Source organism: Aspergillus sydowii (assembly GCF_001890705.1).
Source record: "Aspergillus sydowii CBS 593.65 unplaced genomic scaffold ASPSYscaffold_12, whole genome shotgun sequence".
Taxonomy (NCBI): Eukaryota; Fungi; Ascomycota; class Eurotiomycetes; order Eurotiales; family Aspergillaceae; genus Aspergillus; species Aspergillus sydowii.
The window spans coordinates 723,052-749,022 of record NW_024467870.1 but is presented as its reverse complement, the minus strand read 5'-3'; the positions used below and the strand labels follow the sequence as shown (position 1 = coordinate 749,022).

Sequence of the window (25,971 nt, the reverse complement as noted above, 5' to 3'; positions counted from 1 at the left end):
GGGCCAGCATGCCGGTTAATTACAGCTTCTCCTGAGCATAATAAGTGCTCATCCGGTACTTCGACTCGCCATCATACTTTGCCAAATCCTTCAAAGCCTGCTCTCCTTCTCGCTGAATCGTCGCGCGAATCTCCTCACTGCGAGGCGTAATACTGCATTCGAACGGATTAGGGCGCATATTGAGCCCGTTCCTATACAGTTAGCACCACTCCACCTTTCAAGGTCAGAAGCAGATACATACGTGTAATCGAAGATATCGACGGGAATCTCATCCCCTTTCTCATCCTTTGCTTTCTCAATTTTAAAGCCCCACAGTAACCGCGCTATCGTGATGAATGTGCCCTGCTTTGCTAGACCCTGTCCACTGCATACGCGCCGGCCCCATCCAAACGTCATATACCCCTTCTCGCCGGGAAAGGGGCGTGAATCTGGACTCCCAAGCATATATCGATCTGGGTTAAACCTGTCGGGATCAGGGAATTCACGTTCGTTATGGTGGATCGCCCAGACGTTCCCTTGCACCCATGTTCCTTTTGGAATTAGGTATCCCTATAAAATGTTAATATACTACGGAGTGGCCCATAGTAAAGGCCGTACCTCATAGACATCATCCTGGATAGGAGCATGCGGCTGACCCCCAATAATAGCCACAGACCTCCACCGGAGGACCTCCTTGACGAACGCCTTGACATAAACCAACTCACTCTCGTCTTCAAACGCTGGACTCCGATGCGGACCAACGACCCGATCCAGCTCTTCCCACGCCCTAGGCAACGTCTCAGGAAACGCACAGCACGCCAGCGCAAACGTCACAAGCGTCGAACTCGACGTATCACTGCCTGCGCCGAAGAGGTTTCCCGAGAGGGAGGAGATTTCCATCTTGGACAGATTATACTTCGGTGCTTCGTCGAAGATACGCTGCGCATAGCATGGTTCTGCCTTTTTCTCTGCACGGGACGCTTTCTCTGCATTTGCTGCCTCTTCAGCCAGGGCGTAGAAGAATGGTCGTCCGCGTCCTTGCCCTCCCCCTAGCCCTTGTTTCCAGGGGGCGATGCAGTTCGGGAATTTTGCGAGAACTACCGTGACATTAACACTATTCCCCATATATTCAAAGTAAAGTAAAGTAAAGTAAAGTAAGTAAAGATAGGACTTACTAGGAAAACTCTCCATAACCATCGGCGCCCCCTTCCCAGGAACGTTCAACTCGGCAGCCCTCTGCATCACGGCAATAACCTCCGTAACAATCGGATCCAAATAGCTTTTGACTCTCCTCCCAAAGCCAATAATAGACACCACACTCGTCGCATACCGCTCGAAATGCCGCACATACTCCCTCGGCTCGCGCAGCAAATCAAAAGCCACAACTTTACTCTCGTCATTCTGGAACCCGCGATACTTACGCACCTGCTGCAGTCCAACGCCCATATGTGTTAGTTTCCGGTGTAACCGCCATCGATCCCCGGAGTACATATTTACGAGGTTTTCCTGGCCCGCGCCTAGTTCGGCGAAGACGACCATTCGTGGTCGAGAGGCGTAGAGCGCGGCGCGTTTGTCGAGGAGGGCGTGGGCGGTCCAGGCGTCGCAGAGCCAGATTGTGGGGCGGCGACCCGTCCAGAATGTTAGAATTGGTGTGTTGTATCTCTTTGAGAGGGCTTCGAAGTAGAGCCAGGGTTTGGAGGCGGGGAGGAGGTGTGTGTTGCCGATTAGAGGGAGGGGGAGGGGGCCGGGGGGCTGTCGTCCCGGTGTTAGTATAATTTCTCCGGGCTATGGGTATAGTATGGTAGGGTAGTTTTACCATTTGAAAGTGCAGATATAGCATGTATCCATAGTCGATTATCAGGGCCAAGGCCAGCAGAGCCAAGATTGGTTCTGTTACTGCTGCGAGATCTATACTGCTCCATCCAGGGTAGCTAAGGACGCGCTGACGCTGGATGAGTGCAGCAAGCTGCTCAAACTGTTCAACTAGCATGATTTCTGTCAGTTTCGAAGAAGAAATCCCCGTCAACGTGGACACGCAGCTGTATATAGGGTTCCCCACATCCTCCGGATAAAGATACGCGGGCATCAGATTCACCGTTCACCATGGCCATGAGGGATCGCCCGCTGTGATCGGCCAGTTATTCCGTCTGGGCTTGGAGAGCCCCACATGAAACAGGTACTTGGGCAGGAAGAGGACTTGTACTTTGTAGGATTGCAGGATTGCAGGATCGATGTATCGCTGGGAGTACGGTGTCGAATACCATTCAGGCGCAATGTTCTGGAACAAGATGTAGTGACCTGGAAAGGTTGTGAATTGAACAGACATCAAGTCAAGAGAAGTGTCTAGTCTGAGTATGAATATACTGAATAGCCAATGTATTGTCCCTAGGTGAGCCGCCACATACCAACTCCAACCTGGGGATCCTCGGCGTGTGGGGGACATGGGATTGACACGACTGACTCGTGCACATTCCAATCGAAGGCATACCAGGGATCCCCGTAGGTGGGGGTATTCCTCTTCAAGGTATCCCGCATATTGTCTTCGGTCTGTAGCCGGTTAACAAGTGATGTGGGGATGTCTTAAAAGCACTATCCCCTGCTTCTCCGGGGTATACAGTAGCCACGCATTATCCCATGCACCGAAATCATGGAAACCGGCATAGACACAACAACCCTATGGCAGAACCGGAAATGCCTCTTCCTCTGCTCTCTCGTCTCAATGGCGAATCTCCAATACGGATTCGACCTCGCCGCTGTAGGCTCTCTGCAAGCCATGCCCGGTTTCCTCAAAGTATTCGGCTACGCAGACCCATCAGCCGAGGAGGGATACGCAATTGACGTCTGTCACCAAACCCCTCTTAATACGTACCCAGTGTTAATAATGATATTAGAGCACCGTCCAACAACTAATAACCTCCCTCCTAACGCTCGGCTCCTTCGTCTCCTCGCTCGTCGCCGGCCTCTTCGCAACATATCTCGGCCGCCGACAAGCCCTCTGGCTCGCATGCCTCGTCAACGCAATCGCCTGCGCAATCCAAATCGGCGCCCCCTCGCCCGGCGTGCTCTACCTCGGCCGTCTCCTGCTGGGTTTCGCCAACGGGTTCCTGGTTACTTTCTCGAATATATACACCTCCGAGGCCTCGCCGGCGCATATGCGCGGCGTCATGGTCGCGCTGTTCGCGTACTGGGTCAATATCGGGAGTATTATGGGTGCGGCGGTGGATAATAAGACCAAGGAGAGGATGGATGAGCTTTCGTATAGGATTCCGTTGGCTTGTCTTTATGCGGTGCCGACGGTGTTGGCGGTGGCGTTGTTCTTTGTTCCTGAGAGTCCGAGGTGGTTGTTGCATCGGGGGAGGGAGAGAGATGCAAGGAGGGCTTTGGAGATGTTGCGAGGGAAAAGCTATGCGCAGTTGAGGAGTTCGGGTGGTGAGGGTCAGGGTCATGGTCAGGTAGGTCCGTCGTTGCTGGAGATTGAATGGGCGGAGATGGTCAAAGGAGTTGAAGAGGAAAAGCGCACAGAGGGCGATGTTGCTGCGTTGGATATGTTCCGGGGTACTCCACACCTATATCTTCTATCACCTCTTACCGTGCTAATATATGGTATATATATGTAGGAGTCGACCTCCGTCGAACACTGCTCTGCTACGGCATGATCGGCTGCCAAACAGCATCGGGCGTGTGGTTCCTAATCGGCTACCAGACCTACTTCTTCACCGTCACCGGCATAACCAAGGCATTCGAATTCTCCATCATGAACACCTGCTTCGGCTTCCTGGGCGTGAATATCGGCATGTACGCCATCCGCGAGCTCGTCGGCCGTCGCTCCATTCTCATGATCGGGGCTATCGCGTGCGGCCTGTGCCAGCTTGGAAGCGCCATCGCGGCAAGCGTCGCCAACCCTGACTCGTTAGCGACTGGACAGACGCTTGTTGGATTGACTGCGCTGTTCATGTTCTTCTACAATGGCTGCGTTGGGGCTGCGAGTTACCCTGTTGCGACGGAGCTCGTCAGTTCGAGGCTTAGGGCTTGGACGGTGGGGACTGCGACGTCCCTGGGATATCTGCTGGCTTGGCTGGTGAATTTCTGTACACCGTATTTCATTAATCCGGAGCATTTGGACTGGGTATGCTTTTTAACCCCATCAACCATTAACGAGAATTGGTTTGTTCTACGTACTAATATGGTAGGGCGCGAAATACGGATATATCTGGGCCGGCTCGAACGCGGTCTGCGTGGTCTTCTTCTACTTCTTTATGCCGGAGATGAAAGGTCGGTCGCTTGAGGAGCTGGACGAGATCTTTGCTGCGAGGGTGCCGGCTCGTAAGTTTGCGGGATATCAGTGTCTGATTCGGGACGCAGCAAGGATTGATGCTGTTAATGCGGAGGGTCTGAATAATAAGGCGGGGGTTGAATCTGGTATTAAATCTGATTTGTAGGTTGGATTGAGATGAGATACTTGGATGATGCAGCTTCATTAACACTGTTACTACTTTGAACATATAAAGCCGACAAAGAATCATGGACCAGAATTAAGACAGTCTGTCCAGTCCTTCAAAACTGAATATCTGTCGTATAAAAGTAAGACCTTGTACTGCCGCACTTAGGGTTACCAGAAGTCATTGAACATGCTTCCTTCAACAGGTAGCAGGTGTTCCATTAATATTTCTGTCATAATGTTAAACCCTCTCCATAACTTGAACCCACATATTCGAAATAGCAAACAAGCCAAGATGATTTTGGACATCCCACGGGTGCGTTGGATCGATAAGCGCTATATCAAAGTTTCGCAAGAGCTGTCCTGTCAGCACAAAACAACCAATTAAAGAGATAGCAGGGCTGTAAATAATATAACTCACCTCAAAAACCGTCTTCCCAAGCTCAATCTGCGCCACCGGCCTCCCCAAACACCGGAAATGGCCATGGCCAAAGACAAGATCGTTTGTTCGTATCATGCGGGCCATCCTAGCAGGATCGAACTCTGACCCCGTCTCAAGCCACCGCTCAGGCCGAAACGCTTGTGCGTCTTTACCGTAGATCTTCTCGCTGCGGTGCATCGCGTATGCAGAGTATCCAATGCAGACGCCGTCGCCGCCGGGGATGAATACGCGCTCGCCGTCGACGATAACGGTATCCCCTTCTTTGGGTACATCGCGCGCAAAGATATTCGACACGGGCGTAAGGACCCGTACGGATTCACGAATAACGGCCTGTAGGTATGGGAGTTTCGCAGCTTGAGCTGCTGTAATAAGACCGTCATCGACACCTTGTCCGGTAATAGACGTGCTCGGAATCGAAGCTGGGGCATCGCCCCGGACAACAGCATCATCAATCTCGCGCTGCAGTTTACGATATACACGCGGGTTCGTGATGATATGCAACAGTGTTCCCCGGATCGCAGCGGCGGTTGTATCCGAACCCGCAATGATCTGCTCCAGTGCTTCAGAGCGCAACTCATCGCCTGATAAACCATGGCGCATGAACGAGGCGAGCATATCTGATTTCTCCTTATTTGTGCAAGTTTCCGAGAAGAAACTCGCCGCGCGCTCGTCCACGACGCGGAATGCCGACGCCATCATCTTGCCGAATCCGTTGTTATCTCTAGGAGAGGGTGCAATGAATCGTCCGATTAACGGTGCTTGGGTTAGCCAGCTGAATCCCAATGCTAGGGCTGTATTGCCAATTGCCAGCCCCTCCTCGCTGGACTGTAGGTAGTTGTCTGTATCGGTATCGCTCTGGAGCATACCGAATGTCTTTCCCAGACCGACTGAGCTGATTACGTCGAGGGTGAAATACTGTACTTTCTTCGCGAGGTCCATTGGGACGATGCAGTTGTCTGACGAGAGATACTTTGAGCGGATGAGATGCAGGAGTTCGGTGAGTCGTTCGTCGACGGATTTCTCTAGATCGAGATTCTCTCTTCCTGAATACTGCACCACATGCACCGTTAGTACTTTAGTATTCTAGATCACAGATATTGGATAGGGTAGAGAATACTCCCGGTGCCATCTGCTTCCTCCGCGCCTCGTGCTTGACATTATCCGTCTGGCTAAAGACATTATCCCGCTGGTACTCGATCCGCGCAGCATTATAGTACCAGTCGGAGCGTTTATACCCGGGCTTGGTATTAACGTGCATCCAGACCTCGGGGGACGAGGTGATGAGCACCCGGGGTGCCACGCGCGCGATCGAGCCTGGCTGTATTAGCTTGCTTGCTAAGTTCAATTCCAGGTATTCTTCGGTTTGGAGTGGCGGAGAAGATACCATATTTCTCGCTAACGTCCGCATACCACTTGTGGCAGTTCCCGCTGAGCATTGCCAGACTGTGTGGCCAGTCTGAGATGGCTGTCCATCGTGGGCCGGGGAAGTGGCGGAGCTTGGTGTACCGGGTGGTTGCTTTGAATATGGAAACGGCTATGAGAGCGCAAACGATTATCGCGATGGATAGCCCCATGGTGAATACAGAGAGGACGAGGTCGCGACGAAGGCCCAGAAATGCAGTGACAGCTGTCAGCTGTCAGATGCAGATGTTGCAGAAGTTTAATTGAGCGGGGTTGATGGACATCGCAATCTCGAATTATATCACTGGTGATATCAGCCGTTGCCAAGAGGGACAATGCTATTTGTCTGACAATGGCATTGACAATCAGTCCCTTTATTGGACTAGTTTATTTCCCTTCAAAGCTGGCCTCCAGTTACATGGTAAACTCAGTCCAGCATTCAGAGAGCACATCGCCATGTCTCCGCATTAAAGAGCTAAACGCGGCCTTCGTGACCTGTTGCCCTCCGATTGTAACGTCCAGGGATTCCAACGATTTCATGAGGATGTCTAGTTGGTGTTGCCAGGTTGACTCATTGCCGTGTTCATCACTCCCTGGGGCAAGATGGATAGCAATCATCGCCTCGATGGCTTTCTCAAATGTTGTTGCGGTTAGGCTAGGGGTGATATGGTAGGAAATAATAGGGACGTCTGCGCATAAGCCGTTCTTTAGGTTGAATGCCTCCTCTGGGGGCAGGGAGAGCAGGCGCTGGGCTGTTTCAGTGACGGACGAGACTGCTTCGAGACGATAGGGTTGGATCTGCGATAGGAGGGTTGTGTCGATTATTGATTCTGCCAGGATAAGGATGCTCAAGTTCCAGAATAAAGTTATCGATACTGAGAGGTTAGTGAGTTATATTGATATCGGAAGTGAGGAATACCAGAAGAGGCTTTTGAGCCAGTGGAGAGATGCTCCAGGGTTTCTATACAACGATTCATGAACGGGCGAAATGTGTGATTGAACTCTTGCACTGCAGCGATTGTCGAGGCCGTTTCGGCTTCGAGTGATACTGGAGAGTTCAGAACCAATTCCTTTACTCTGATAATCTGTCTCCAGACGTGAAAGGCGTTTGCGACCGCTCTGCGACAGATGGCAGGAATATTACCATCTAATTCCTGGTATGCGGCACCACTAGACAACCGGAAGGCGAGATCACGACTGTTACTGACTTCTTTGAGTGTATCGGTTTGAACGATATCCTGCGGCTTCCCCTTGGTATAGACCGCAGATGGAAGCTTACAGCAATGACTTCCTGTAAGAGCAGCGCCGATATCGCGGATATACCCAGCCCAGGAAACAACGCTCAGACCAGCTTCCAAGAGCGCACTATATGTAGAATGCGGCCCGAGTATAGCGCAATATTCGTTCACAAGACCCTGCAGATACTGAAGATGGCCCAGCCCTGTGTTTAGAAATTCATGGGGCGTGATAGATTTCGGCTTTCCTGGAATGGCAATTCCGTCAAAAAGCAGTATAGCATAAATTATCCTAAAGGACTTTATGGATTGTGCGCTGTGTAAAATTGATCGCGCTTCAAACCATGTATCATGGTATGCATTATTTAATGAGTCCACTGATTCACCCTCAGCGGAAAGCCACTGCATGGAGAATGCTCGAAGAACAGCCTTCAACGCCTTGGCCGATAGGCTTTTACCCGATGGCGAAAGTCGATTCCCGTAAAGACCACCGAAATGGTCGAGGAAGCGTACAATTCCAAGCGAAGTCATTTGAAAGCCGCCTCTAGACAGCGTTGGCATTTGCACAGCCAATTCCTTTTCCGCGGCTCCAGCGGCCGGCTCAGGCAATCCACTCGCTTGCGGAGTGTTTAATTCAGGTATTTCGCCGCCGCCATCTAGTTGGTACCGAGGGGCTGTCGCGTACAGGTTACACTCGAAATCGACGAATCTAGATGCAGAGCCGGTCACAATGGCGTTGTGGATGTGGGCTAGGCGGTCCTCGAGAATGGTTGCATCCACTTTTGTGTTTAATAGGTATATTGGGCTGTTTGGAGAGCTGCCCACAATCGATTGGCTGATATATACTGCAGCTGGAGATGTCTCTGTTCTACGGGTTAACCGATCCTCCGGCCGAGTGACTGTGATATTTGCAGGCTCTGTCATCAAGCACGGATCAATAAGGTCCGAGAAAGTGGACTCATTGTTCTGTTGGTTATCTTGGCCAGCATCCATGTTCAGCCACGAGGCCCAGACATCTTGGTTAGGCGTAGTGGTGGGTTCTGAGGTCAGGCCATTGGCGGCTCTTTCGTCCGCCTGGGGCAAAATATTGAATCCTTCCACTGGTGGGGAGTGGAGCAGACTGTTTTCGCGCTCGAGCCCGGCCCTTCGCGTTTTCTTGGACGTTGTTTTTGATGCTGCAAACTCGAAGGTGCAGGAGCGGTTGTGGTGCTGGCAGTTGACGCAGCGGATCTCGCCTGGTGGGTTTTCGGTCAGGGAGAAGAAGCAGCGCCGTTTTGCGCGACGGCATGGATCGCAGCTGGTGTTTTGGCAGCGTCTAGATATCATGGCTTGTGTGTTTTCCAGTGTTGGTTGTTGCTTCACGATGTGAAGAAGAGAAGAGAAGATCACCGTGATGAGTCATCCTGTCTATGAGGTTATGCTCTATTCGACTTCACCATTCCAAACAAAATAAATTAATATGAATTTAATCCGTCGGCAGCTTAGAATGCATGTCTGCGTAGAATTGACAGCTTCTGGAGATCGGGTTTTTTTCCAGTGGCGAGTCAGCAGCTCACTACGTCGTGGGGGCACCTTATGCCTGTTACTTCATGCCGACATCGCTTAGCATATTATCCTTACGGCAGAACCAACAGAAGAACTGACTGGACTGTTTTATTGGAGGAGATATCGGTTCAGCCCGACCGTCCTCTGTAGTCCCCTCTTTGGCCTTTAGACTGTCTTGGCTTCATTTGTGTGCCAAGATGCAGGACTCAGCTCTACACCGTGTCGTCTACACTGTACTCCGAGTGTACTGTTGCAGAGTCAATTGTGAGAGTAAGCAATTGAGTATAATTGAATTCTGTCTGTCATTTAACCTCTGTCCGCAACCCGAGTCAAGGATGAATGCCAGCCTCCAGAACCTGCCAGTGCTATGCCGAGCGCCCAGCCTTGAATCCTTCATCCTAGACTCGTCAAAGTAGCCCTGATTGGACTAGGCTGAGACTAGACTGATTTACTAGGCTGATTGACTACTCGATAATTCTGATCAGATATTCGCCGGGTCTTATCTGATCATCTGATACGAGACCCCCCCACCCCCGAGTCCCTTGCGGAAAATATTTCAGGCTCTCCCTCCCTTCAAAATATTTCCATTATCTGTACTGCAACTTCAGCTCATGGAGAAATCAATCGGTAAGGAAGCCGGTCAGGCACAGGTCGCCGTTGACGACAGAATTGACACCGTCGACAATGGCCCTAATCATGTCGATGAGAAGGCCCTGTCAGACAAGGACTCGGTGGAGTTCCAGGGTGGTGTGCAGCGTGTGCGAGCAATCACCACGGTGCTGTCCACGCAGACGCTGATTCTTCTTTTTGTGTTGTACGTTTCAAAACCTGCGATGTGACCATTTGATGACGGCTAATCTGTAGACTCTGGCTGGTGTCCTTCGTCGACGCGTTGCTCGGCTCCATGCAGACCTCGCTAAACCCGTACATCACCTCCTCGTTCGGCAAACACGGCCTGCTCGCCGTCGTCAGCATCGTCTCGGTGATCCTGGGCGGCTCGTCGAAACTCACCCTGGCCAAGATCATCGACGTCTGGGGCCGAGTCGAGGGCTTCCTGCTCATGCTGGTCCTGATCCTTATCGGCCTGATCATGAAGGCCACCTGCACCACAATCGAGATGTACACGGCTGCGCACACCCTCTACTGGGTCGGACACATCGGGCTGCTCTACGTCGTCGAGATCATGCTGGCTGATATGACTTCACTCAAGAATCGAATGATCATGCTCGGCATCAACGGCACCCCCGGTATCTGCAGTACCTTCGCGGGCCCCAAGATCGCGGATCTGTTCTACAATAACCTCAACTTCCGCTGGGGCTTTGGGGCGTTTGCAATTATTTTTGTTGGCGTCTGCCTTCCGGTTGTTGTGGTCATGTTTCTCATGCAGCGCAAGGCTGAACGGAGCGGTACATATGTCAAGGAGCGCTCGGGGAGGACATGGACCCAGTCGATTGCACACTACGCAGTGGAGTTTGACGGTGCGTACCTTCATCGCGATCGGTTATATGTTCCCTGTGGCTAATATTGACAAGTCGTCGGCATCATCCTAATCACGGCGGTCTTCTCCCTGATCCTCCTCCCTTTTAACATAGCTTCCTACGCGCCCAAGGGCTGGGCCAGCGGCTATATCATCGCCATGGAAGTCCTTGGAGTCGCCTGCGTCCCGGCCTTTTATGTCTGGGAGAAATACTTCGCGCGGGTCCAGTTCCTCCCGTGGAAGTATCTCAAGGAGCCGACAATTATTGGGTCTTGCATGTTATACCTGGTCATGTTTGCCTCGTCAACGTGAGTGTTACTGCTTACCAGCTTACTCTCTTTATTCTGTGCTGACCCAAGACAGTACGTGGAATGCGTATTTCAGCTCGTACCTCCAGGTCGTCAACAGGCTGGACATTACAACAGCAAACTACGTCTTGAATGCCTACTCTCTCACCTCGTTCATCTTCAGTCCGGTTTTCGGCCTGTACGTCTCTTTCCAACCCACCCCTCCCTTCCAAAGATGACAATTCTAACTATCCAGGCTAATCCGCTACACCGGTGAATTCAAATACACCGCCATGGCCGGAATCCCCATCCTCCTCCTCGGCACGGCCCTGCTAATCCCCTTCCGCACACCCTCCACCCACATCGGGCTTATCACAATGACCCAAGTCCTCGTCGGCCTGGGCACCTGCATCTTCACCGTCTGCAGCCAGCTCGCCCTGATGACCGTGGTAACGCACCAGGAAATCGCCGTCGTGCTCGCCATCTGGGGCCTCTTCGGCTCCATCGGGTACAGCGTGGGCGCGGCCATCGCCGGCGGGATCTGGAATAATGTGCTGCAGGCGCAGCTTTACGACCGGTTGCCTGTGGGGAAGAAGGATCTTGCGGCGAGCATCTTTGCCAGTCTGGAGACGCAGATTGGGTATGCGGATGGGACGCCTGAACGCGGGGCGATTGTGGGTGCTTATGCGGATGTGCAGAGGAAGATGGTTATTGTTGGGGTTTGTCTTGTGCCGCTTTGTGTGGCTTGTACGTGGTTCTGGAGGGGGGTGAATGTGAAGAGGTTGGAGAGGGAGCAGACACGGGGGAATATCTGGTAGTTTCTCTATTACAGGAGAGGAGGAGTATTCGTATCAGACAATGGACAGAAAGGTATGGTAGCAGTTAGATCAATCTCAGCTTTATCGACTAAACCATCTTCCTCACACACTCGACTATAAAGTCCGGGTTACTCAGAAACGGCGAGTGTCCCTCCTGGCATCTCTCAACCCTGAATGCCCCGTTGCCCTGCGCAATCATCCGCTCCTGCACAGACGCTGGAAGAGCCCTGTCATTCTCACAGACAATATACATACTTGAAATCTCCAGATACGCCGTATAAGTCACCGGCACAGACAACGGACCCGGCGGAAACGAGCCGAGCATATCCAGCGCTTCCTCGACATCAACCGGGTCACATCTGTTATAGAAGACCTCGCGGACGGCATCTTTAGACAGGACAATTGCGCCATCCTTGACGTACAACTCATTAGCTGACCTTCTCTGACCTTTTTCTACCAAAACATCCATACAAGAAGCCAGTTTTTTTTTCATACCTCGGTCATTCGCACACCCCCCTTCTTCGCCGCATACTCATTCCTCTCCCTTTCAATCTCCTCCTCCTCCGCACCAACAGGCACCATCTGCCCAACATACGTCTGGCCCCTTGGAAGCGCCATCGCACACATATACACCAGTCCAACCACGCCACCACTCCTAGTCCCTAATTTATCTTCCACTCTCTTTCCCTTCCCAAGCCCCTTCACAGCCTCGCCCATAACAACCCCGCCATACGAATGCGCAAGGGCAATAACATCGCGACCGGCGTCGAGTTCGCCTATTATTGCGGCGCGAACTGCATCGGCGTCCTCCTTCCAGCTCTTTGGTAATGGTAATGGTGGACGGGAGTTTAGCGATGGGAGGGAGATGGCGAATGCGGTGACGTTCTGAATCTGGGCTGTGAGGGCGGTGATGAGTTTTGTGTAGTGGGTTGGGGTGTGCCAGGCGCCGGGGATTATTATTATTGTTGGGGTAGTGGGCATTCCTTTTTTCTTTTTTCTGTATTTGGGTGAAGAGGTAGAGTTGGCGTGGAGTGTTAAGGACGGGTTGTATTTAGATTAAAAAGATTTAGAATGTAGATTGGTTATATGTATGAAGGCTGGCGGCTCCGCTGTGGCGGTTCCGATAGGGACCGTAAGACCCGCTGGTTTTTTTTATAGTATCCATAATTATCAAGTGTTAGAAGTCAGGGAGGCATATACTGACTTAATTTGTGTTTTTTTAAGTAACGGCAAAGGTTTATCCAATTTAAACAGCTGCGGCAGCCATACACGTACACGGATTTCTGTACCGACTCAACAAAGTACAGGAATGCTGGTGAGATACTCAGTTTCTCATCAATGACAATCTCAGTACAGCACACACCGTGCAAGTGAAAGAGGGATATACGAGCTATCAGGTCATAATAGCCAGTCATGTTCTTGGTCCTTCTCGGCATGACTCACCCCCATATCCAAAAGACAGTCGTCTCCCACCAGACCCGACTCCGACTCCGATTCCGAATCCACCTCTACCAATTTCATATACCACCATCTACAGAGATAGAAAACCCAAAATGACATCCCGCGCCTGGAAATCCCGCATCTTCGCCGCAACAAGCCTAGACGGCTCCATCGCGCGCTACAACCACGATTAGACGGCACCATCGCGCGCTACAACCACGATATAGCATGGCTTACGCACCCCGTTCCAAACGCAGAACATGTTTCATCATCTCATCCGTGATCAACAATGACATTCGAGCAGCATATGGATGAAGTAGATTTCATTGTCATGGGCAGGAATACCTTTGATGTCTGTATGGGTTTCCCGGAGTGGCCGTATCCGGAGAAGAGACTGCTGGTGCTTAGTTCGACTATGCGAGATCTTCCGGGAAATTTCCCTGCTGGTTCTCGGGTTGTTGCGTGCATGGATGACGCTAAAATGGTTCTTGATACGGAGGGCGCGAAGATGGTGTATATTGATGGTGGACAGACGGTGCAGGAGTTTCTCAGGCGCGGTTTGGTAGATGAGATGGTGTTGACGATTGCGCCTGTTCTTCTTGGTGGATCAGGAGGGAAAGGTCCGAGCTTGTTTGGGGATGTGGGCGTTGATCTTCCTGGCGATATCCAGTGTACCCTGCGTGGGGTGGATGTTATACACGATGGGATGGTAAGTTGTTATTATCGGGTGAAAGCGTGAATCTGGATCGGCTTTTTTGTTGGGTTGAGTTTATGGCCATGTATTTCCAATATCGGTATCTGGGAGTTCTATCCCCCGGAAGAGACTGTCGAATAGGGCAAGGTCGATTCCTTGGAGATCCCAGTCATCCATACCAGATAACGTGGGGTCATTTATTGATTCATTGGCAAGGTGACCACTTGTAGGAAGATGTAGCTGCTCCGGTTGTATATCAGGATAATCCCCATTCCAGCTGTTAGCCTGATAATGCAAGCCAGATCCACCTTGGACCTGCTCAGCTAAAGCCAGGTCACACTGCTGCACAGACCTGGAAACACTCCCATGTTCAAAATTAATCGTACCAAAATACGGAATATGGACATGCAGTGCTTTATCCGTTAGACTGCCGGCAATCTCACCCCCCTCTCCCTCCCCACTCGACGAACTCGTGCAGTATATCGCGCCATTCGCAGCATTAGCCTCAACATCCAGCAAATGCCGGATGATGTTTGTAAGTTTCGGCGCTATCGCATCAGATGAGCTCTCCCGCGCCATGGACTCTATAATCTCAGATGTACGCTCCATCATCCCGCGATCCGTCGGACGGCTGTGCATGAGGAAATTATAGACACTACCACTACCGGACCCGCCTATATGGCTCCGAAAGCTGATATGGGCTAGACACATGATGGTTGTCGCGACAAAGGCGAGAAAGTCACATCCCCGGCAATAGAAGTGTGCTGGGTTGACGGTGCGGAAGACGACGTAGCGAGAGAGGAGCTCGCGGCTGGCGTTGACGGCTGTAATCCGACTGTAGTCGTATACGTTGTTATTATCTGGGGAGCAGTGCAGCAGGTACGGCAGGTGAAGCCGGGCGAGGAGGTGGTGTTGTGTGAATTGGACCATCAGGCGCATTGTATCGCTGACTATCTCGGATTCGTTGGTGAAAGCGGGTATCAGCCACCACTGCGGTGGCATCTGGGCAGCGGCGTCTTGGAGGATCTTGTCTGTTTCCCGGGTCTTGGAAATATCGTTGATATCTGCAGATGTCCGCTGCGCGATTCGTCCGGAGACCTCACATTGAAGACGTTCCAGACGGGCCACGGGGTCAAATGTTGACAAGTCCTTTGGGATTACGAAGCGGCCTTCCAGCGGGGTCTGGGGTAGGCCCAGCATGAGCGATAGGTAGCGGTCCATCTGGATAAGTCGGAAGCAGATGTAGTCAGGGTCGAAGGCCGCACGGGTTGCTGGCTCGAGAAACTTCAAGTACGGCGAGTTACGGCTCTGGTGTATGCCCATGAGCTGTGCGGTTGCCGTTGCACGGCGAACAGCCATCCAGGCCCGATGCAGATGGCCAGCGTGGTTCTGATACATGACCTCGAGCAGGATGCACTGCAATGCCTCGACAAAGCCGATGAGCTCGTCGTTGGTCGTCACAAGCCTTATCGCCCGGTCTACAGCGGAGGCCATCATCTCGCGGTAGGAGTCGCCCAAGGCACCCAGTTTGTGGAAAGCAGATGGGACAACGCTTTGGAGGAACGTACCGAGCAGCATGAGACTGCGGGCGACAAGGACCGGGTGGGATCCTGGGGGAGGTAGTTGTAGCATCTCGCGTGGTGATGGGGGTTCCTTGTCTGGGGCAATGGGATATGGAGAGCAAGCCCTCAGGTACAGGGGCATGGAAAGACCAGTGGGGAGGGAGGCAATGACGTTGAGGTCGTGTTCGCTGGGCCAGGCTGCAACGAGCTCGCGACATAGTGCATCATACTTTCCAGTCACTCTGTCGGATGGAGCCGAGATATGCTGCTTCGATGGTGCAGGCGGGGTCTGCTCCAGTGGCACCGGATCGAAACTGTTGCCGGTGTCATTGGCCAGGTGCGCGAGAAGACCTTCGACCCTCTCAAGCCTCGCCTCTACCTGGTTTGTGCTGTCTGAAGGTGCAGCATGATCTGGCAGCTCCTGGCCGATACACGCAGTGCCCCGTCGCCTGCAGTTGTTGCAGACAGCGTGGTCGGCCGTGAAGATGCAGCGCACCTTTCGTCGCTTGCATTCCCAGCAGTTACGAGTGTCCTTGCGGACTTTTCTCCGTTCGGCGGCCATAATAGGATAATATAGATAATATATTGAATGAATATGAGATGAAGCGAAGAAAAGACGAATGTCATCTCAGCTGACAAATATTCGGCCGAACTCGGAGCAACACACCAAGACCAGTACAGCTAAACACCAACTACAACACTACAACATGATATCTATCCTTCAGAACGAGACAATCCTTGCGCAGCTAGTCCTTTCCCCTCCAAGCATTCTCCAAAAACTCCCCCGCCTTCGTAAACTGGAAACCAGGCAGGATGCGATTCCACTCATCAGACACGCTAAACAACCCATCCCCCAAGCCCAGAGAAATCCCCGCCGTCCCAATCTTCGACATCGCCTCAATCTGCTCAGGCGGAATAGACGGATGATCTATCCTAGGCATCCACGAGGACTCCCAAGACCCAGCTTCCATATCCTTCTTGCTGAACGTCTCAACCTTGAACGGCGCACAACCACGGATTCTCTCCCCGAGCGAGATGACTTCGCGCAGTGTGAGAACGTCGCCCTGCACACCGCTGGTTACAGGCCACTCGCCCTCGTATTCAATTGCGCGGGTGACGACGGTTGCGAAATCCTGCACTGTTGTGAGCGTGACCTGGGCGTCTTCCGCGCCCTCGGCGAGGATGGCCCGGCGGTTATAGAGGTCGATTGGGAATTCCACTTGGTGGAGGTGCTTGGAAGACGCGTATGGCCGGGTGAGGTAGTTGGTGAAGAGACCCGGGTGGAAGAGGGTGTATTCGAGGACTTTCCTCTCCTTGTTTAGTTCCGCGAGGTAGGACCGGATTGTGGCCTTGTAGGCGTACCAGGGGAGGGGCTCGAAGGTTTTCCTTTTTAAACCAGTTGTTAGTCCACATTATATTACATTACTATGCTTGATAGGTGCTTGCTCACGCTGCCCACTCGCTAGGAGCGAATCGCTTCACGCCTGCTTGGATCGAGGCATCGATGAGGCGCTTCTGGCTTGGGCTTTCGATGTCGTGCTCTATGATGAATGAAAGCACGGTGTGCACTCCTTGTAGGAGCTGAGTGAGTTGTTGGGTGTCGCTGTAGTCGGTCTTGGCCCAGGTTACGCCAGAAGTGCCGGCTGGGGCGTCCTGTAGAAGAAGTCAGGGGGCGATATTATCATAAATGTTCGTGTTCGTGTCCAACCTTGCGAGACAAAATGACCACCTCGTGCTTCTTCGAGGCAACAAGGGCATCGGTGATTTCCTGGCCGACGTCTTCAGAGCGTTAGTAGACACAAAGTGTGCTGGTAAAGGAACGTACTGCCGGAACCACCTGCGATCGCAATCTTGACCATTTTGTATTATGTTTTGGATACTAAAGAAGTTTTCGTAGAGTGGTATTGGAGCAATGATTCCGTTTGGATTCTCATGCTGGACATGCTGCAAGCTATATAGACCATTCGACCGAAGGTTCGGCCGAACTCAGCTACACCAAATAATCCTACACCACCATGATTGATAATCATAACCGCTATTGCGCCATATTATAAAACGCAAATCGGCCGAAATACTATCTTGATTCACCAGCTGAAATCATAGTCTAACAAACTGGAGCCTCTGTGCCAGGCATGTCTATGATGATATCCGAATATCGACCGAGACTCGGCTGGCTGACGGTTCCTATCGCAATTTATGGTTCTTATAACAGAGGCGCGAGCTCTCCCTGCAAGACGCTGATGCGCGCAAGCCACCTACTGTCGTTCAGGTTATTCACGATGACTCCCGCCGGTATTATTTCTAGCAATTAATGAACATGGTAAATGTGATACATACCCATAATGCACTGCATAATCCTCACACCGTGAACCGGCAGTAGCTTAAGCCAAGAATGTAAGCAAGGCTGCAAACCGTCAATCTCCACCCATTAAACGCCGTCCAGAAGCCCGACCAAGCGTTTGAACCCGGACTCGCCACTGTTGGACAATCGAGTGGAGATGAGAAGTCACAGCCGGGCAGTGAGGGCACCGGGCGCAAGATGAAGCTGTTTCAGTGGATGGCTGCCAGTGCCAGAGGTGGGCCTATGTATTGCCCTGCCTGGCGGGGCTGTGTCTGTACTCCGTACTCTAACATGGCAATTTTGTTTATATACAGCTCCTGCCCGTAAAGCATTCGAAACTCGAATCCTGTCTGGAATATCATATACCCTACCTACACCGCAATCGCGTCATAAACCCAACAAACCATATCCACAGTCACAATCACAATCACAATGACGGGTCCCTGCTCATCAGCCAAAACCGGCTTCTTCCACACAATCGGTTCCATGGTCGGCAATTCCCTCAACTTCATTTTCGGCGCCCTCCTCCCGGCCGTCCTTTCCTTCATAATCGTGGTAATCGTGGTCATCGTCGTGGTCATCGTCGTGTTCATCCTCTCTGTCGCCTTTTGGGAACTGCTGAAGTTTCTTGCGAGAAAATCTGGGCTGGCGGCATGGTGGGAAGAGGTTGCGAGGGAATCAGAGGAGAAGAGGGAGAAGGAGAGGGAGGAAAAGGGGGATCTGGGAAGCGAAGCAGAGCTTATTGATGTTACGGATGGGAAGAAGAGGGTTGAAGTTGAGATTCAGCTGCTGGAGAATTTGTTGGTCGAGAAGAGGAAGGAGCTGGATTCTCTTAAGTAAATTATGGGCAACAGCTGCATGATATGAGTGCACTATCTGGCTTCTGTACAAGGCCTGTTCGCTTAGGGTTTGAACGGCGTCATATGACATGTACTATAGATGAGGACGTCACAACGATATCTCGGTTTCAGCGCACTTTCGATCCCCTGCGAACTTTGCGACCTCGATCTTCAGCTGCTCTGTCCGCAGAATAAAGTTGCCATTATCCCACTTCTGCACTGGTCGAAGAGAGCCTGATACCTGGACCTTCTTCTCATATCCTGCCTCCAGGTCCACAGGCGTGAACCCCAGTAGAACTCGAGTAGGGAAGTCCTTTACCCCTGGCAGTCCATATACTTGCGCAATGAACCGCCCAGCTCGTTTTCCCGTGTTTCTGACTGTGAATTCAACCTGAATATTGTCTTTATCCAGTTTAACAGCAGTAGCATCCTCCACTTCCCACGTTGTGTATGAAAGTCCAAATCCAAAAGGGAAGGCTGCTTCAACACCAAGTTTGTCGAGTAGGTGTTGACCAAACCATCGAGTATACTCGATCTCAGTAGCATCCCTATCAAAGAATGGCAGATGAGCCTCGTCTGTGGGAATTGAAAACGGGAGTCGCCCGCTTGCGTCTACCTTTCCCAGTAGAACATCAGCGAGACCATGGCCTCCTTCTGAGCCGCTGTACCAGCTCATAAGGATAGCAGGGACTCTGCCCTTCCATGTCTCCATGATGACAGCTCCAGCTGTGACTATCGAGACCACAGTATTGCTATTCTGTGCAGCCACTGCGGCGATAAGCTTCTCGTCTTCCTCACGCAGACGTAACGAAGTTCGATCACCGCCGATTCCAGGCTGCATGTCGCCGCCGGAATCTATCTTTCCTTCGAACATGGCCAGTGTCTCGCGCTCCTCCGCCGACTTTGTTGGGGGGAGGCAGTTTCGCAGTGCTGGGTTGTCTTCTAGCGGGGGAGTTATGTATTCGCCTTCGTCTTCATATGTGTACCCAACGACGCATATCACAGTATCAACCTGGGAGGCCAGTTTCTCTGCCTTTTCCCGTGTGTCTGCGGATAGAACTTCGACATCTGGTAAAGCTGCACGGATCCCCTCTAGCGGTGTCACCACGCTGGGAGGGTAGACCTGCGAAGAACCCTTATCGCCGGTATTCGCTATATTCGCGAAACGACCGACAACAGCGACTCTTTTTAGACTGTCAGCCTGAAGAGGAAGCATGGGCTTCCCATTCAAGGGGTCGTTCTTCAACAACACCATCGATCGTGCAGCCACCTCTCGCGCCAGGGCTCTATGCTCCTCGCAGAAGACAACATCCAGTCCTGGCTGGCTCTTCTGCGTGCGAATCGCGATCTCAAGCTGCTTCCGCAAGATTCTTTCACAAGCCCTATCAACATCGCCCCATGATACCTGTCCACTCTCTAACGCCTCCCCAAGATGCATTCCCCGCTGCTGTATAAACGGCGCCTCAATATCAAGCCCATGCCTCAGAGACAGCGCTGCATCTCTCAGCCCAAACACAAAATCCGACATGACCAGCCCATCAAACCCCCATTCCTCCCTTAGTATCTCAATCAGAAGATGTCCATTCTGGCCCGCCCACTCCCCATTCACAGAATTATAAGCCGACATAACCCCAGCAACACCCCCCTCCTGCACCACCCGCCGAAAATGCTCCAGATACACCTCACGCAGCACATCCTCCTCAACCACAACATCAACCCGAAACCTCGCATTCTCCATAGAATTCAGCGCGAAATGCTTAACACAAGCCATGACATGCCCCCGCACGCCACGCGCAAGCGCCACCCCAAACCCACCCAGCAAAACAGGATCCTCACCATATGTCTCCTGAATCCTGCCCCAAGCCGGATGGCGGGGGAGATTGACACAAATCCCGGCGTAGAAATTCGCACCCTGCGCTTTCGCCTCCAGCCCGATTGCGTTTCCGACTTTTTCCTCGAGGGCTAGATCGAATGTTGCCCCGCGCGCCATGGAGACGGGGAATGCGGTGGAGTGGCCCATTACGATCCCGCGTGGGCCGTCGGTGAATTTTATTCCGGGGATGGAGAGGCGCGGGGTGCTGCCGTGGTTGTAGGGGGTTGGGTTGTAGCGGTTTAGGAGGATGGAGCGTTGGCCTGCCCAGAAGGGGGTGTCGCCGTCTAGCAGGGAGAGGCGTTCTTCTTTGGTTAGGTGGGTGAGGAGGGTGTTTGTTGTTTCTTTGAGGGAGGAGCCGGATTTCACGGCTGCGAGAGCGTCGGTGAATGTATATTCTGGAGACATGGTGGTGGTTTCTTTTTTTTCTTTCTTTTTTTGTCTTCAAATATGCTGTCAGGCTGAGTTGGTTTGAGATATGGTATGTAGTCGTTGTGAGAGACTGTTGGAATATAAATACACAATACACATTGGCTGTAGTGGGGACATTCGCTGTAGGAATGGGAATATTTGTCTACCAGTGGCTGATACTCCGCAGGCTTTAGGCAAATAACCTGCATTTATCCGATGGTGCCATTTCTGTATCTCGATATCCCCATTCGTCTGGCGCTGACTGCATGCCTCTTTAGCCACTGCATGAGGGGAGCTATGCATATTGGGTCGATGAGTTGTTCAGTAAGGGTATGCTTGATAGCAGCCAAAAGTACCCAAAAGCAATCCTGATAGTAGACTCCACATCGTACAAGGTTGCCACTCTTTAACTACAACTAGGTCATGATGCCAAGCAGAGATGTTGAGGTTCCCCGCCGCCAAGTTCAGATAGCTTAGTTCTTCCTCATTTTGAGCTTAGCAATGATGAGACTGTTATCTCCCTGATAGTCATATTCTCCTATATAACTGGAAATTGAAATCACTTGTAATGGGTCTTTTCCTACGGGAACTGGACACTGCTTCTATTGAAACATGTCTTATCATAAACCAGGATATGTTAAAGCTGAACTGGAATATCTATCTACTCGTGTGCACCTTTGCTGATCAGAAATTCAGCCATACTCAGACTCGACTGCTTGGCAATGGTCAGCACAGTCTTACCATAACGATCTCTGCGGTTAATATCAACCGCGGGTTTAGCAAGGAGCACTTCGACAAGGTCTTTCCTGCCGCGATTGACTAGAATCCTTAGTCCCTTGTGGAGTAGCGCGCTCCCTTCCAACTCTGGGTGATTGGCCAAATGCTTAATAACCGCATCATTGCCCTTCCTGAAGAACATCTGTAGGGTCACAACGTCCTCGCCATCTTTGAAACCATATAAGTCACGCTGAATAGGAATAGTAACGAAGAAATCGAGTGCCTCCATGTTCTCGCATTCGATAGACTGCTCTAAACCTTCCCATGCCGCTCTACCAAAGTAAAACGAATCTGGCATGATGAAATCACGCATAATCATTCTGATGACATCCATTTGGCTGTTTTGTACCGCAACGCGAACTGCATCTTCATGCGACATATCTTGGACGGCATCCTTTGCATGAGTAAATATGCATTCTAAGACCGCGGTCTGGCCAGTTAAAGCAGCAGCTATCTCCATCACATTTATTTCGTCCAGAAATTCCTCATCATAATAAATGCCGTAAGACGCTATCGATGCGTAATCCAAGTAGGCTTCATTCTGCTGTTCGCAAACGAACTGAATAATCGACATTCGCTCCAGAGAGACCGCGATAGTGGCGTAATGCAGCGCGCGTCTTCGACCACCCGACTTATGCGAAGGCGATAAAAACAGAAATTGAAAAGACGGAGACAACCTGACTCGGCTGCAAGGTGGAGAGCTGTTTTCCCATAACGATCCCCCACACGCGGAAACCCCATTCTGGGGGGTCTCTTAGCAAGCACTTCCGCCGCGTCCTGATTCCCCCGACGAGTCGCCACGAGGATCGGGTGATCAAGATCCGTCGAACTGACCGGACACGCATCTGGCTGCTGGTCCAACAGTGTTTCCAACAGTGACACATTCCCCTCGTACGCCGCAGCCCGGATGGCAATTATGTACGAGATTTTGGTTTCTGTAGGCCCATCATACACCTTTGAAGAAAACTCATTCATTCGAACCCAATGAGATCCGTCTATGAGGCTGAGGCAGATTGTCTTCCACACCGAATCCTGTGTGCATGGGCTATCCTTGGTAGTTCCCCTTCCAAGAATGATAAGATCGCCAGCTGTTCTTATAGTCGAAATCATGGGATATTTTGCCGTGTTCCCTTGTCTGATTGCATGCATGAGCATCAATCTAGCCAGTGGAGCATAACGATCTGTGTACAGCGAGACTGACTCAAGGCGCGGGAGTATGTTCTCGACAGATGCGTTGAATGAATCTAGACAGATAACCACACGTTAATCGAAACTTTCAAAATCGGGCATATCAGGTCCATGAAATACTCACGACAAATGCGTCTCAAGGCCATAAAGTCCAGGATTTCGTTGTCAGGAACCTTTTCGGTTTCGGGTAGGTTGCGCCAGAGACGGTCGAAGCAAGCCTGGATAATCTGGTCGATCAGCTCCTGGGGGAGCTTCCAAGGAGGTGCCATGGCTGTTCTTTTCTGATGAGATGGAAAGAGGAAAGATGATTAGATTTGAAGAAGTGAGAGAAGGGGGATTCAAAGCAGCCTGTGTTATCTTGAACATTCACTGTCCCATTCACTTGTTCTGAATAGTATTTCCAGTTGTGTTATTCTTCAATATTCTGGTACCGTATGCAATACATTCTGTCATCCTGAAGCTCCAATGATGCTTATCCAACTTTTACCAGTGCAGAAATGGAATACTGAACCTTCTCGTTGAGTTGATACTGTATGCCTTATATTTAAGGCTGTAATATCCACTCCATTATTGCCCAATGCGGTTAGACTTCTACTTACGATTAGTTTAACATATATATACCGTAGCGAAATAGGAACCCTGCCGAAATACTACCAACGTATTCTGTGCGACACTAGATATACACTCACCACATTGACCTATCTTAAAAATCTAGTACGCGCGACAAGTATTTAAGCTCTTGTTCTGTAGTCTACTAAAATCTCGACCTCAAATACAATGAATTAGAGGATCTAGGATAAGGTTGAAATCTCGCACTATAAGATTCTGAATACGCTAAATCCAACAAATCTTAATCTATAAGTATGTGGGGTCGAGACCTTTTTTTATTTAATATATGTAATTGAGGAATTAATATCCCTTTAGCTTTACAAAGGTTTAATTCAATGAAAATTAGGAAGATATATCATTGAAGGTACTTCAGGTTTGACCACCACTATGGATCATGTACAAGGAAGTATTTTAGGGAAAGTATACCGGTTCTCTGATACAGTACCACTACGACGGAGGTAAGTTGATCCGGAATTTCAAATATAGTTGGCAGAGGTAACCCTGACCAATCCAAAAATAGTTTTCAATTTCCCTGGCCCCAAGGTTCGGGTACTTCCACGCCCCGCAGTTCTCAAACGTGGTTCGAGTTAGTGAACCACCCACCACCCCCTTATGCCCACCGCAGACGCAGCAAAGTATGTAACTAATGAATAAAATGTATATAAGCTAGTCCTTCCAGAGCACTTCATCCATTCCTTGATATTGTGACTTCGTGAGTGGTTAGTTGGAGAGCTAATCTACGCCGATTGAGGTATTTCGAAATGGTCGCTGGCTTTGTCAATCAACACAACACAGATGATATTCGTGATCTGCAAATTAGCTGTTCCTAGGGGTGTTAAAATGGACACAACTGGCCAGTCCTCTGCATCCTTCCCACTAAGTTGAAGTGTTAACATGCATGTTTGATTTACCCCTGACTGGGATTCTGATCCTGAACAATTTCAGAGGAAGGAGGATGATTTCACTTGTCTTTTTGTATTGAATTAATCTCTCGGTCTTCCCAGTTGCTAACACTATATCGTCAAATGGGGCTCTTTATTGATATTCTACTACACCACCGAGCTAATATCGAATCTAAAAATTTGAAACGCTACAGGAATGAGGCTACAGGTTCGCTGTGAAAACAGCTGTGGTTTTTATGGTGAGCTATGCTGTGAATCTCATGAGATATGCAGCACTAGCGATGACGAGCGAGCAGTCTGTATTGCGGATGGTCCCAGTGCTACGAATACTCATTCATCGCCGGAGACCTCAATTCCCACCACATCTACAAGCACAGCAACTACTTCCACAGATGAGGCCCAACCCAATACAACCACCCGTCTCCAATCTCCCTCCGCAGCCGGCCCATATGCTACGGATTCTTCACAAACACCCCGCGAAACCGCTTCAAGGACGGGCCTTTCCTCGGATGCAAAAATTGGAATTGGAGTCTGTGTCGCTCTGGTAGCTATCTTAATCATTGCTGCTGTCTTGTGGTTTCGAAGTCGACAAAAACGCTCAGCACAATTAGCCGACCAGCCGACCGGCCCTATCCCTGCGGAACTATTCACTATAAAACCTGAGTTGGAGGGCAGTCGGGTCATGCCAAGGTATGCGGAAAAACCTGAGTTAGATGGCCATGCTGTCTTAAAGGCTGAGACCGCATATATACAGCCAGCATTCGCCGAGCTGGCAGATAGTCCTTTGAGTGAGGCCGCTACTTCGGAGGTACCTGGTGATTCTGGAACCAGACGAGTTAATGAAAGAACTTCCCAAGAAAACGCTTCAGAGCAACATAATTCCTTAAAGGGAAAAACAACATTTTTGGCTGATCCATGGCGTTGGTCGCAGCCACTGAGCACACTAGGAAAGCATACTGCGCCCGAATAAGAAGGCGTTTTCCCATGCCTATTGTCCGAAATAATCACAGAGAATGGGGGAGGTGCAACATATAAAAGCGAGAAGGCGGGCCAACTGTATGATTAGGCTGAGGTATCAGAATGCAAGTGGTAGGGCTCTTATATGCGTGCGAGGCGTTGGAGGTTCCTGGTCTAAAATTTAAAGCGGAATGTTCCTTAAATCGGGCTTAAGGCTTTTTAATAAGTTACGGTTACATCGGGATTGATTCGTCCTGGCAGTCATCTCTAATCTCAAGTCCACATTAGAGAATGGGAACCGAACAAGTTGAAGTGGGACCTTGAACAATAGTCATGGATGAAGTTTCAGGTTCCGTTCTAGTAACTGTCTCATAGATTCCCAATGTTTGATTTTGGAATTGGCCATAGCGAGAACCGGGGTTAAGCGCAAAGTGCCCTTGAGAGGTACAAATACAAGGACCGGTAGCTTGACACCCCATAATCCATAATGGCTCATCAGACTCAACCTGATATAAGAAGGATAAGAATGAGCCATTACCGAGCTGGTGAAGAGGGGTACATGGTTCCTCTAACGATGTAGTAAATAGGTAAAATGGACGGCTACAAGCGGAAAAATGGATGTAGTCACCCTTGGAAGCGTTTAGTGCTGACGGCCAAAAACCAGTCGAAGCTCCCAGGTTAAGTTTTGCTGAGTGTGTGTGCACGAGAGAGCCGGTTTGTGGTATACAACAACTGGAACGAGAATCTGAGGTGCTTGTA

General features: G+C 50.8%; 13 protein-coding genes across 13 annotated transcripts; 5 read left to right on the top strand and 8 right to left on the bottom strand.

The window, feature by feature from the left end:
• Positions 1-19: 19 nt before the first annotated feature.
• On the bottom strand, positions 20-1,969 carry ASPSYDRAFT_1160562 (cytochrome P450; the record flags this gene model as incomplete). Its single annotated transcript, XM_040840080.1, has 5 exons — positions 20-191; positions 242-549; positions 598-1,076; positions 1,155-1,731; positions 1,796-1,969. The coding sequence occupies 5 exons, from the start codon at positions 1,967-1,969 to the stop codon at positions 20-22; spliced, it is 1,710 nt and encodes a 569-aa protein (XP_040699012.1).
• Positions 1,970-2,626: 657 nt separating this feature from the next.
• On the top strand, positions 2,627-4,418 carry ASPSYDRAFT_93215 (uncharacterized protein; the record flags this gene model as incomplete). The annotated part of the gene is made up of 4 exons (XM_040852804.1): positions 2,627-2,818; positions 2,871-3,534; positions 3,597-4,105; positions 4,170-4,418. The coding sequence occupies 4 exons, from the start codon at positions 2,627-2,629 to the stop codon at positions 4,416-4,418; spliced, it is 1,614 nt and encodes a 537-aa protein (XP_040699011.1).
• Positions 4,419-4,658: 240 nt separating this feature from the next.
• ASPSYDRAFT_93214 (cytochrome P450) lies at positions 4,659-6,433 on the bottom strand (the record flags this gene model as incomplete). The annotated part of the gene is made up of 4 exons (XM_040852803.1): positions 4,659-4,775; positions 4,839-5,909; positions 5,977-6,173; positions 6,244-6,433. 4 exons carry the CDS (start codon positions 6,431-6,433, stop codon positions 4,659-4,661), a joined length of 1,575 nt encoding a protein of 524 aa, XP_040699010.1.
• A 241-nt stretch (positions 6,434-6,674) lies between these two features.
• ASPSYDRAFT_93213 (Zn(II)2Cys6 transcription factor domain-containing protein) lies at positions 6,675-8,821 on the bottom strand (the record flags this gene model as incomplete). Its single annotated transcript, XM_040852802.1, has 2 exons — positions 6,675-7,135; positions 7,180-8,821. The coding sequence occupies 2 exons, from the start codon at positions 8,819-8,821 to the stop codon at positions 6,675-6,677; spliced, it is 2,103 nt and encodes a 700-aa protein (XP_040699009.1).
• An 830-nt stretch (positions 8,822-9,651) lies between these two features.
• ASPSYDRAFT_60918 (uncharacterized protein) lies at positions 9,652-11,622 on the top strand (the record flags this gene model as incomplete). The annotated part of the gene is made up of 5 exons (XM_040849916.1): positions 9,652-9,854; positions 9,905-10,518; positions 10,573-10,825; positions 10,881-11,003; positions 11,061-11,622. 5 exons carry the CDS (start codon positions 9,652-9,654, stop codon positions 11,620-11,622), a joined length of 1,755 nt encoding a protein of 584 aa, XP_040699008.1.
• A 356-nt stretch (positions 11,623-11,978) lies between these two features.
• On the bottom strand, positions 11,979-12,669 carry ASPSYDRAFT_49367 (alpha/beta hydrolase; the record flags this gene model as incomplete). Its single annotated transcript, XM_040847818.1, has 2 exons — positions 12,118-12,669; positions 11,979-12,034 (listed from the first exon to the last, which is right to left on the bottom strand). Coding segments are annotated over exons 1-2 (542 nt in total), but the record flags the coding sequence as incomplete, so codon positions are not given.
• A 682-nt stretch (positions 12,670-13,351) lies between these two features.
• ASPSYDRAFT_93210 (dihydrofolate reductase family protein) lies at positions 13,352-13,801 on the top strand (the record flags this gene model as incomplete). Its single annotated transcript, XM_040852801.1, has 1 exon — positions 13,352-13,801. One exon carries the CDS (start codon positions 13,352-13,354, stop codon positions 13,799-13,801), a length of 450 nt encoding a protein of 149 aa, XP_040699006.1.
• Positions 13,802-13,831: 30 nt separating this feature from the next.
• On the bottom strand, positions 13,832-15,880 carry ASPSYDRAFT_159010 (uncharacterized protein; the record flags this gene model as incomplete). Its single annotated transcript, XM_040842781.1, has 3 exons — positions 13,832-13,979; positions 14,109-15,583; positions 15,677-15,880. The coding sequence occupies 3 exons, from the start codon at positions 15,878-15,880 to the stop codon at positions 13,832-13,834; spliced, it is 1,827 nt and encodes a 608-aa protein (XP_040699005.1).
• Positions 15,881-15,945: 65 nt separating this feature from the next.
• On the bottom strand, positions 15,946-17,227 carry ASPSYDRAFT_209559 (uncharacterized protein). The gene is made up of 4 exons (XM_040843966.1): positions 17,144-17,227; positions 17,027-17,097; positions 16,769-16,971; positions 15,946-16,704 (listed from the first exon to the last, which is right to left on the bottom strand). The coding sequence occupies exons 1-4, from the start codon at positions 17,175-17,177 to the stop codon at positions 16,065-16,067; spliced, it is 948 nt and encodes a 315-aa protein (XP_040699004.1). The 5' UTR covers positions 17,178-17,227; the 3' UTR covers positions 15,946-16,064.
• Positions 17,228-17,759: 532 nt separating this feature from the next.
• ASPSYDRAFT_452612 (uncharacterized protein) lies at positions 17,760-18,553 on the top strand. The gene has a single exon (XM_040847005.1). It carries the CDS (start codon positions 18,092-18,094, stop codon positions 18,497-18,499), a length of 408 nt encoding a protein of 135 aa, XP_040699003.1. The 5' UTR covers positions 17,760-18,091; the 3' UTR covers positions 18,500-18,553.
• Positions 18,554-18,607: 54 nt separating this feature from the next.
• ASPSYDRAFT_158919 (glycoside hydrolase family 3 protein) lies at positions 18,608-20,776 on the bottom strand (the record flags this gene model as incomplete). Its single annotated transcript, XM_040842771.1, has 1 exon — positions 18,608-20,776. The coding sequence occupies one exon, from the start codon at positions 20,774-20,776 to the stop codon at positions 18,608-18,610; it is 2,169 nt and encodes a 722-aa protein (XP_040699002.1).
• Positions 20,777-21,440: 664 nt separating this feature from the next.
• Positions 21,441-23,013, bottom strand: ASPSYDRAFT_34991 (uncharacterized protein; the record flags this gene model as incomplete). Its single annotated transcript, XM_040845297.1, has 3 exons — positions 21,441-22,298; positions 22,391-22,800; positions 22,869-23,013. The coding sequence occupies 3 exons, from the start codon at positions 23,011-23,013 to the stop codon at positions 21,441-21,443; spliced, it is 1,413 nt and encodes a 470-aa protein (XP_040699001.1).
• A 1,337-nt stretch (positions 23,014-24,350) lies between these two features.
• ASPSYDRAFT_452558 (uncharacterized protein) lies at positions 24,351-25,384 on the top strand. The gene has a single exon (XM_040847003.1). The coding sequence runs from the start codon at positions 24,452-24,454 to the stop codon at positions 25,223-25,225; it is 774 nt and encodes a 257-aa protein (XP_040699000.1). The 5' UTR covers positions 24,351-24,451; the 3' UTR covers positions 25,226-25,384.
• Positions 25,385-25,971: the final 587 nt, after the last annotated feature.

What these genes read in the sequence shown, in the direction of transcription:
- ASPSYDRAFT_209559 (XM_040843966.1), bottom strand. Translation starts at nt 17,177, where the DNA reads ATGGTCAAGATTGCGATCGCAGGTGGTTCCGGCA. An exon ending in TGGTCATTTTGTCTCGCAAG is followed by an intron (nt 16,972 to 17,026) that starts GTTGGACACGAA and finishes CTTCTTCTACAG; the next exon opens with GACGCCCCAGCCGGCACTTC. An exon ending in GCTCCTAGCGAGTGGGCAGC is followed by an intron (nt 16,705 to 16,768) that starts GTGAGCAAGCAC and finishes TGGTTTAAAAAG; the next exon opens with GAAAACCTTCGAGCCCCTCC.
- ASPSYDRAFT_452612 (XM_040847005.1), top strand. Translation starts at nt 18,092, where the DNA reads ATGACGGGTCCCTGCTCATCAGCCAAAACCGGCTTCTTCCACACAATC.
- ASPSYDRAFT_452558 (XM_040847003.1), top strand. Translation starts at nt 24,452, where the DNA reads ATGAGGCTACAGGTTCGCTGTGAAAACAGCTGTGGTTTTTATGGTGAG.